The 11,319-nt window shown below is 41.0% G+C and overlaps 1 protein-coding gene across 10 annotated transcripts in view; it reads right to left on the bottom strand.

Annotated features, from left to right (window-relative positions):
- LOC120746080 (nck-associated protein 5-like) overlaps positions 1-11,319 on the bottom strand; it is a 176,747-nt gene continuing 165,428 nt past the window's right edge. For all 10 annotated transcript variants that reach the window (XM_040051335.1, XM_040051333.1, XM_040051334.1 and 7 more), the window contains one exon: positions 1-2,910. In XM_040051335.1, the coding sequence (XP_039907269.1) occupies positions 2,599-2,910 (312 nt within the window). In that variant the 3' untranslated portion in view covers positions 1-2,598. The remainder of the gene's footprint in view (positions 2,911-11,319) is intronic.

Genomic DNA, 11,319 nt, shown 5'->3' with positions numbered 1-11,319 from the left:
TCAGGTTGAAATAGGAAATAGTTTCTCGTATTTATTTAGGAAATAGTTACATAAAATATAGCATTAAAGTCTAGTGTAACAGACAAATTGCACACAGTAATAATAATAATAACAATAATATTAATTACCAAAGTAACACTGCTGGTAACTTTCTCTTTACAAAGGAAGGTTTAAGGAAAGAGGTGAAGCATGACAATCACACTACAGTCTGACAGTACAAAATGTGGGTATAAATACTGGACATCTAGAAAAATACACAAGTCCTCTTCAGACTCTCTTCATACAATATTAACAGTTTCATAGAAAAATCGAAAACACACAGTCGGCTCTGTTGATTAGCACCAGCTGGTCAAATTCCAGAGAGAAATTTGGCATAAGTCCTCCTAAAGTTCAAATATGTCTTTTAAAATAAAGTGATAAAAAACATTTTAGCGTGAGCTCTTATTGATCAAAATAATATTTTTACTTTTTTTAAAAACAAGAAGAAGAACCCCCGAAAGAAAACACAAGACGCCAAACAGCAGACATAAAACAGGATGAACGATTGGCAAACAATTTACATCTTTTTACTTTCTTTTTGTTCTTACTTGCATATATATCGATCAGCAATGCCCGTTCTGATATTAACTTATATTTTTTTAATATATACAACATAATATACAGCCACGAGAGGAAAGCTGAGGTTTTGGAGAGTTTGGGTGTGTTATGCTACATGAGACTACGTTTGGATGCTTGGAGAGCCATTTGTCTACGCTTTCCCGATGGCTGCGTTTTCATTTTTACAATCGACTTTAGTCCAGTATGTTCCCTGAGCTACGGGCGACGACACCTTATGTTTGCTTGTTTTATCTGTACCTGGTCTCATTAATTCATGTACCATGTGGAAACGTCCTCGTTAGAGAAGCTGCGGAGATAGTTTGCCACCACTGGGTGTTTAACTGCTTAAGGAAAAACACAACAAGATGATAAAAAAATGACTAAAAAATAAAGAAAACTTTAATTATTTCTTTGAAAAATATTGCTTCAAGAGAGTAGACAAAGATGGATCAGGTGGGGGGGGGGGGGGGGGGGGGTAACTTTTCAATGGGCGTTGTACATAGCAGCAATCCATAAAATGACACCTTGGGTTTTAAGAGAGTTTCAAAAATGGAGTTTTATGCAAATATTGCCCATTCTGCTTGTCATGTTTTCTTTTATTTTACACATCTTTGTACAGTATTTGTTACAGTGCAATGATAAGAAGTACGCCAGCATGGTGGGAGGAAGAGGAGGAGGGGTGGTCACTAATGATACAAACGTGTATTGCTGTCCAGTCCACCACACCCAAGCCAAACCTTTAAAAGTCCTGTTTTTTTTTCTTTTCTTTTTTAGGTTGAGGATTCATCCTCGCGTCTGTAGCTCCTCTAAGTGCTTCCTGTTGTAGGCAGAGAGGACCGGCACTCGTCCTTTCATGGCAGGGCTGTAACTGAGACAAGTCCTTTCCAAGATTAGCTGAAGGTTGAGAGGAAATCAAGAGCAGATCCAAACCAAAACCAAGACATTTTTGCAAGGCTGAGAAAAAAGAAGAAAATAAACACAAACTAGTGTTTAGGGCTGGGCGATAGGACAGTGACCGGCTCAGATGATTGGCGGTTGTATTATTGCGGGAGATTTTTGGCGTTTTAGTTTGCTAGTTTTCTGCGTTGCAACCGTAGACAGTATAAAAGATGGACGTGGCTATGGTAACATCACCCATTGGTTTCAGAAGTTCAAACTTCCGATGTTTTTAAACTGCAGTTGACGAGAATGTACAGAATGGACTTAAATATTTACTGAGTATGACCCAAATTAAGCAAGTGAGCTAATAAACTCATCACAAAAGTGTTTACTTATGTTGTCTCTGGGTTATTTTCCCATAGACAACAAGTCTTTCTGGTGGTTATTAAAGAATAATGGAGGTTTAAGGCACTTCTGCGTTGGCTTTATTTCTTTATTTCTTTTGTTATACTCGGAAGTACATCCACCTTTTATAATGTCGCTGTAAATAATTAACTCTAAAGTGCAATAGCTCCTTACTTTCTGGAGGTTTTATGAGCAAGAGTGGAAAGCTGTACACAGATATCAAAGTTTTTCACTGACATGCCAAATGTTCCTGGTTTTCTACCCTAATTGTTTAATAGAGTTGCTGTTATCCCATCTGTGGTTCCCAAAGTTTGGGCGTTTACAATAAATAAATACAAACTTTTTAAAATGTCGGCTTTCCAAAAAGATGCCACTTCAAATTGATAGTTTTTTTATTAATATATATTTTTAATTTGGGAATGGCTGCTTTAAGATGCTAAGGTGTACCTCAGTTTGCCAAAATAATTAGTTGTGGAGATGTGGCAGAAAATGTTAATGTATCGCCCAACCCTGTTAGGGGTAATCCCCTAGAAAAACAGATGTAATCTACCCAAAAATCCACTCCATAGGTTCACTGTGTCGTTCAACCTCCAGCCAATCAAGGCATGATTTCCAATAAGAAGGACAGAATCTGAAACCCAAAGAAAGACTTGAGGAGTCCAAAGACGTAAGAGAAATGTCTTGAAAACTGGACTCCATCTCTACAGCCCTGCTTTTTCAGACTTCGTTGGATCCCTGGCTGGTGCAGGAAGAGAAGCTGTCGTACAGCGAGTCGCTAAGGGAGCCCACGGGATCCACCCCGGGCCTGCTCGTGAAACTGGAGGAGGACGAGGCCTCGTCTCCTTTGAAGCAGCTCTCCCCGCTCTTCCCCCCGTCGGCGTGGCAGTCAGCTCTGCGGCCGCCCGAGCCCGTGTCCGGGTACAGGCTGCTGGAGCTGCTCTGATTCAGCTTGTTTAAGGACTCCAAAGAGAAGTCGAGAGAGCGCGGCTGGCTTGCGCTGACGGGCATCTTCTCCATGGGAATCTCCTTCTGCAGAGAGAAAGGAACGTCTGTTAATGAAGAGCAAATACACGCTAGTTCATGTTACGGTAAATGCTGCAGTGTGAACTTTTGCGCTGCCCTGTCTCTACTCTAACAACAGTGAGTACGACAGTGATCTATATTGAGATTTTTTCACGCTCAACAACCAAATGTACGTCTTGGGTGCTGGCAGGCATTCATCGCAGGGAATTTGGTCCCCTCGGCACTCTTCCTGCTACATTAACTGTGCCATTCAACGTTATTATTTCTTTTGCATTACCTCTGACCATCTGCTTTGTAGGAATACATTAGTAAAAAAGCTGCTGTTTGTTGACACTGCTTCAATTAGCAGGAGTGGTTTCATCTCTTAGCTGATGCCAAAATGTGCCAGACCAAGAAACACACCTTTAGCTAACTCAGCTACAAAAACTGTAAAAGCATGCATTAGCCGTCTGCTTCACTGTCATATGACCCATTGCCACTCAATCACAGAGTAAAATAATCCCTTCAGAGGGAAAGCAACACAACACATACACCTAAAAATAGTCTGTTCTTATTCATAATGTACCTGCTTCCCAGTATCTTTTTAATGCGTGTCTCAAAAGACACTTTAACAAGCTAGTTACTGTACCCCTCAGCATCAAAACACCTCCTCAGAGGCTGTAAACAACTTTATTTCTGCAACAAATCGAGCCTGGGAGCACAGCAGCTATCTTCATAGGTGCTTTTTGCAGGGGTAAGTACACAGAGGAGTAGCTGCAGGGGCTGGACAACCTCTAGGGACCCTCCAAACCTGGACCGTTTAGCATTTAGCTGCGAGCTGTAGCTCCCTTCGGACATAAATCCAGAACTACTTCACACAAGGAGCACAAACACATACACCACTGAACTTTATTAGCACAATTTGGCCCGTGCAAACTCTTACTGCAAGGGTCACGCACACACAGAGATCTTTAAAAGTTCCCCTTAATATGAAGGTCTCATCTGCCTCTTATCACACTGAAAACGTAATCACATTTGTCTTACTTAGCCATAAATACATGCTTTTACAGCCTCTATTACAAAAGTTCCACCTAAATAAAAACCAAAAGGGTTTGATCGAATAAGTCATAAAGCAAGGAATTTCTCCTTTTTATCAAAGAGGCCACAACGAGAAAAGTTTAATTTGGTTATTTCTGATTTAACAGTATGTAAAAGTGGGCGACCTAAGGAGACATTAGCTCACCTTTTTTGTTTACTCTGTAAAAATGTCTATGTTCATAATACTGCTATATCCCAGCCTAATTAATATACTGTAGGGTGAAAGTTTCACATGAGCCTGTTGCTGTTAGTCTGGTCCACAGGGTTGACATTTCCAGCCACAGAGCAGGAGCAGGCTCATAGCATCAATGTACAAGAAGCTGAAGTCACGTGATTTTGAACTGTAGCAGGAAGTACAGTGTCCCTTTATGTAAGCACAGCTGTTAATTAATTAATTAGTCCTGTTGTCTGTTAAACCACTGATTGAACAGCTTATTTTAATTTCTTTTTTTATTATTTATATTTTTAATTCATTCTAAGGTCTGTATGTAATTGAAGTGTGCCCATTTAGGGTTTCTTCTATTTCCTGCTGCAGCCTGATCTAGGATGTTTTTCTCCTTATCAAGTAGCCTTATCTCTTATCTTATCAAAATATTCCACGTTTGGTGATGTGGTGCTTCTGTAGATGTATGCAGTGACAGCTTACTGACTAAATGACATACCGCTGAAACTGGATTTCTTTCTGTGAGACATAGCAGGCTGTTCGTGCTCGATACAGGGGTGTCACTGCTCTATAGTGAAACATTAGTGAAGTCTTCTCAGTTTTAGGGCTGGGCCATATTATACCGTTCACGGTAATACCGGTATAATGTTAGGCAACGATAGGAAAATGAAATATCGCGATACAATGGGAGTAAAATGCGCATGCGCAGTGTCTTTGTTTTCATACGCACATGGCCGATTGTTGAGTGAAACAGATGAACCAGAATTGGTTTGTAAAAATGGTGCAACTTCCGTGATATGGAACTGGTTTGGTGTTTGTCCGTCAGATACACAACAAAGCACTTTTTTTTTTTTTTTTTTTTTTTTTTTTTTTGCAGAACATGCAAGCGGCCGTCATTATTGTCGTATTTTTTCGGACTAAAATGCTCTTAAATCTGGCAGTAATCTGGGTCCTAAACTCCATAACTTCAGGTCAAACAACACTGCAGCATCACTGAGAGTTAAAAACTGTCTAAATCTTTCATCTTTAATAAAACGATCAGCATTGCTGCTTTACCAGGTGTAACTATAAAGTTTAACTTCCAGGCATCCATGAAAACAAAAGTTATTACATTTAACGGAGTTAGAAGTTAGCAGGAAGCTAGCGGAAGTTATCTTGCTAGTTTCGCTAGTTACCTAAGCAGGATATTGCATGTTCTGGCTGAGAGATTTCTGAAAAAATTCAAACGTACAGCTCTGCTATCACTTCCAACATAAATGAAGACGGAAAACTAAACAGCAGTGACGTTTGTAGGGTTACTGAAGTTGGGCTAGCTGGTATATAATGATGTGCTACGTGATCGCTAGCGACACAGCTATGTTAGCATAACATAAACGGTGAAGCTGGAGGACCAACACTAACACTTTTCCACTTATAAAAGTTAACGTGAAGGTTCCTCATGGTTAGAGACAAATGCAATCGCATGGCAGGATGCTGTAAACGGACCAAACTTCAGTCAGAACAACTGAGATAATCCATCCACAATACTGCAACAACATGGGAACAGAGCAGCTGTGATAGAATACAGCATTAATGAATCAATGGTACAGAAGTGGAGGAAGCAAGAAGAATGAGTTTAATAAAGTTTGATTTATCTGACTGCTTTGTTTCGCTTAATGTGCCTTATAATCCCGTGCACCTTATGGTCCGAAAAATGCGTACTGCACACTGCAGTTTAATGTTGCAAAGCACCCCTTTTTAACTTCAGTGGATATTATACATGGTTATGCTCAGGATATGTCAGCCCATTTCTACTGGAAATGCCTTTTGGTTAAACTTTCAGCAAGGAATTTGCATTTGCACTGTTACATTTTTATAAAGCTTTAATGTACATAAAAACCAGCTTCTTGTTTAAGTGAAAATAAATGGAAGGTTGTCTTTTTGCGCTAGTAATGTTGTGGAGTTGTATTTTGTCTCGCATCAATTATATCGTCAGTTATATCGTTATCGCAAATTTTCAAATATATATCGTGATAAATATTTTTGGCCATATCGCCCTGCTCTACTCAGTTTCTCTTACTAACAACCTAATTACATTCACGTGCCAACCCAGGTGTAAACTATGTCATGATGAGGAAAGGATTGAGAGGGAAGAGAGGAAATCATTTGCCTCTAAATGCAGCAGGTCTCATATGAGCATCAAATCCTGGAAGAGTTTTAAACATGCAAATGTAAAAGAAAATGCCTGAAAAGTTAAACAGGAAGGCTAAAAATGAAAGTAATCACCTCATATTGTGACCGATGCCGAATCAACACAAAACCCTAACATCCCATCGAGGCCCATTAATCTGCACGGTGACCTTTGTTGGGAGGCGGAGTCATCATAAATTTGTAAAGAGGCCGGAATCAAAAGAAATATTAAAGGAAAAATGTGCCCAGAGGTGACGTGTGACTCACATCTGACACACAGGAGCAGCTTTTTTTCTTTTTTCTTTTTTTTTGCAGGTGCGGAGGTTAACTTCCAAATTAAAAACAGGTGCTGAATGCAGATTAGACCGGACGAGTTTTAATTCGACACCCACGCGTGCTTTTTCACAGCTTTCCTATTTTTGTGTCAGATTTTTGTCAGCTGTACAAAAAAGAAAAGACCTGTCGTTAAACCGCCTCGGGACAAAAAAAAGAGTGCACAACGTGAATCTGTGATTAGCTGTGCGACAGTGAAAAACAGTCTTCAGATGCTGATTCTCTCAGCCAGCCTCCATTCGTCAGAAACAAGAGGAGAGAAAAGAAAGGGTGGTTGGCTGTGCTATCGCTGATTGGGTTTGATTTCGGAGGAACACAATTACCAGCAGATCGAAGCTTCCCGGTGCAGGTCTCTGTACCACCTGCGGGCGCAGCCAAAATGATGGCTCCACACATAACTCAGGCTCCAGGCGGACGTCTCAGTGAGAGCTTCCTTCTTGAAAACACGAGGGCCCGAATCAGCAATTGGTTCTGCATCACATGCCAGTAATAGGATGTCTAAACTCAAATTCAGCAGACCTGCTTGCTACAAAAGCTGAGTGAAAGGGTCTTTTATTAAGGCTCAAGCAAGAAACATTTTCTCGTTTTCCCCTGCTGTTATGTATTTTTCCCTTTTTACGTTAATATTCTGAGTCGTACAGATGTTACACGTCTATGCTTTAGATCTGTAATCCTTCAGATTTCTCATGAAGTCAAACTAATTGTATGCACACTGCTATACTTAGTAGCTTTTAATGACCAAAATTGTAATAGCGACACTCTGTAAATAAAAGATGGAGCTAGTAACAGTTGCCATCTTGGAGTTCCCGGGGAGGGGAGCGGGGGGGTCGCCTTTCCTGGAATGAGAACACATCAGCAGCCACAGGTCAGGCAAAACAATGACTTTACCTTCTAAGGAGGCTGATGAGAGCCAAACCGTTCCAACAGCTGCTCATCACCTTCTACACATGCACAACAGAGAGCATTCTCAATGCCTGCATGACAGCCTTGTATGGTAGCTGCACCAAAGGTGACACAAGCATGTTGTGAAAGCAGCACAAACAAAAACAAAATCATAAAGAGGGCCAAGCAAAACCATGAAGACAACACACCCCTCGGACAATGGTCTGTGGCCTGTATTTGTATAGCTAAGGACCCCAAAGCGCTTTACACAACCAGTCATCCACCCATTCACACACTGGTGATAGCAAGCTACATTGTAGCCACAGCCACCCTGACAGGGGCGAGGCTGCCGGACACTGGCGCCACCGGGCCCTCTGACCACCACCAGTGGGCAACAGGGTGAAGTGTCTTGCCCAAAGCCGGGGCTCGAACCAGCAACCTTCCAATTACAAGGTGAACTCCCAACTCTTGAGCCACGATCACCCCGATCTCTGTTCAGGCTCCTATGAATATGGCAGGTGCTTTAAAACTATCCAAACACATACAGACCGACCGAAACACAGCTTCCTCCCAGTCTTAACACGACCCCACAGTAACTATGCATGAACCTCATGTGCAGTTTCACCTCCTTATGTGGATTTTATATTATGCAAAAAAACTCATGTAAAGTGCTCAGCATCATACCATTACAACCCTCATGTATCTGTTAATTAGTCAGTAAGCTATGTTTAAATATAGTATTTATTATCAGTAATTTTGTTATGCTGGGATATTGACAATGAAGAATTTTCTGTCTAGTGACAGTGATGCTGAGATGAGCTTATTTAGGGCGTGTGAACTTTTCTGTCAGTAAGTGCAGCTGTTTTTGCCGCTGTTAGCCTCTGTTAGCTGCTGTTAGCCTCTATTAGCCACCGTTAGCTTCTATTATCTGACATTAGTGAAACTGTCTTCTATTGGATTGGACTTAGACACTTAGTGAATAAACTCACCAAGGATTTGAGAATGTAATCAAACTGTTATCAGAGGGAAAGTGTGGTTTTTAGGACTCTCAAGCCTAACATTAGCTGGCATAATGTTAGCTTATAACCAGCTGTTGCTGCTGTTTAGCGAGCTCATTGTCAGATGTCCAGAGACAGGAGCATCACATGTCTAATGTGCTGATAATAACAGTATCAGGAATAAATGAGTATATTTATCCACATTTTTGCATGTTAGTGTTCAGGAGATCGAGGATAACATTTTATTAAAATGTTGTTTGCGTTTTCTCTTTCCTTTGCATTTCTGCTTCTTTGGTGGAGAGGACACGTTCTCATATAATAAAACATTGGCATGACGCCTCATATCTTGAGTCTGCAGTTGCAGTTTGTTAGAAAACATAATTACACACTAACCAGTGCATATTTCTAACTATATTATTCTTGTTTTTCTATTTAATAAAGCAGCTGATGCAAATCAGTTGGTCCAGAAGTAAACTCTGAGGTTGAAAATTGCAACGATTGCCATTTACTGACATATCAGTGAGTGTCAAACGTATGTCTATGCTGGTATGTACATTCATGGTTCATCATTATATATTTATACGTAGATGATGCTTTAATACTGCATAACTTTGAACCTTAATACAATTAAAATGAGTGGCTTAAAGGAGCACTCATCTAGTTTAGTTTAGTTTCGTAACAGGCTGCAAACATGTTTATTTCTCCTGAATAGTATGTATTTTTAACATGAATGTATATGGAGGATTGCCTTGCTTCTTTTGACTGGTTTATTAAAGATATAATTTGCAATAAGATGACAGATATTATTATCTGCACTGCAAACCAATTAGCAAACCTTCCTGTCACCACGAGCCAAGATTGAGAGCTCAAGGACTTTGACATAGATGTTATTTGTTCATCCTCAAAATAAAGCAACAAGTCCACTGCTGGCATTTAAGTTTGCCAAAAGGATGTGATGAGAAAAAAAATTAATAGAAGCAGATCTGTATTCAGCACATGGAGGCATTATGAAGCGAGATTTGTGTTAATACTAACAAAACAATTTTTTTCCCATGTTATCTGCAAGAAAATCAGAGCAGCTGTGGACAGACATCAAGCTGGGTGTTGAATGGTTATTAGAAACTATTCATGGCCAGTTTCAATGACGTGAAAGTGTATTCAGTGTGAACTGTGCTGAAAGGAGGCAACAAATCACAAGTTTGGTCAGTGTCAGGTTTGAGAAAAGTTTGGAGGGAGAAGTAATTGGAAAACTCATTTTCTATTGTTGCTGACAGAATTTCAGCAACTTCGTGTCCGTGCATCGTGTGATCGTAGCGTCTGGGTTACTTTACAATGAGGACAACAGTGGTGGTGGGAGGGGAAATGCTAATATAACTTATTTATTGTCTCAGGCTATGTGTTGTCTTTGCTGTCACCACTGCGCGAGTAATTTGATCGCGGGCCAGTGTGGTGAAAATGCAATGGCGGCTTCTCGCTTTCTATTTCGGGGTCTTTTCCATCTGACTCTGGCGATGCTATCAGCCTGACAGTGACACAGGGGGAAGTGCATATTCCTGCTGCTGATATTTATTTGTACACTGATGCAGTTTTGGTTATCTAGCGGCCTTATTTCAAACTGCATGTCAACTGAAATGTTCCCCTAACCCTCACCATGTAATTACTGCCCAAGGTAACAAGCTGTTCAACACTTGAGGAGTCTGCTGATTTGTGCTACACAGAAGGGTTTTGTTTGGACCTGGGCCACAGGAATATCACCAATGCCACACCTTGGCACAAGTTCTGATGCTGTTTTCCTGCAGCAATATCCCAGACAAAGCGTGGAAAAAAAGGGGGGAAAGTAATGAGTAAGCAGGAAAAGCAATAAAAGCACAAAAGTTCATTCAAGGAGGACAAAGACAAGACAGAAGGAGACAAAGGAAACCTGTTTAGAGCGAAAGCGGGCAAAGTCAACTGGGAAGAAAGACAAAGAGAGTTGTATGGGAGACAGAAATAGAGAGGGGCAAAACTGAAGGGGAAGACAGGCAAAGACACGTGGGAGAAAGAGAGACTGGGAGGAAGGAGAGGATAGAAAGGAGAAGGGGGCGGGGGGCGCCGTTAGCGGGGCTGTCAGGTGCTGTCAGGATGATGAATGGGAGGCCAGCACGGGCTGTGAGGGCCCTGATGGGAGCCGCTGAGCTTTACATCACTCTCCTGAGTGTTTGTGAAAGGTTATTAAAGGCGCTTAAATCACGGGGCTCTGACACAGGCCCGCTACCAGCCACCAAACTTCCCCAAACTAAAGCCGGTGACAGTCAAATGCTCCCGAGCCACGACAAAAGGAGAGCGGCCGCACAGGTGTGGACATGCACAGCCAGGGGTGAGGAGGTGATGACACTCGGATAGATTGTCTTTTTCAGAGGAATAATGCGGGGTAAATGGGTTCAGAAGCAGTCATCCATCATTACGGCCGGTTCACGGCTGACGAATAAGGTTATTGTTGACACGAATGCTTATTTTAACGCAGAAGTTTGAAATCAGTGGAATTAGCTGCTAGTAAAATCACAGCAAACGTACACAGTGCGATAGGATGCTTCAGTAAGTGGGTTCCCATCGGAGTAAGTAAATTTACTATGCAGCAGTAGTAAGGTGGAGTCAAACTTTACAGGTTAAATTTTACAGCTGCTCTTTTTTATTTGTATTTTGGTTTTTTTATTGGTGCTTTGTCTAAAAACTGTAAGTTTACAATACTATTTGTACCTAAGAAAAAGTTTAGACAAACTCAGGTGTGCTGTTGTTGCATTTGAAACACCTTTT

Source organism: Simochromis diagramma, unplaced genomic scaffold, assembly GCF_900408965.1.
Source record: "Simochromis diagramma unplaced genomic scaffold, fSimDia1.1 OVJJ01000107.1, whole genome shotgun sequence".
Lineage (NCBI taxonomy): Eukaryota > Metazoa > Chordata > Actinopteri > Cichliformes > Cichlidae > Simochromis > Simochromis diagramma.
Note: the sequence above shows the minus strand (reverse complement) of the source record. Positions and strands in the feature narration are given on the sequence as shown.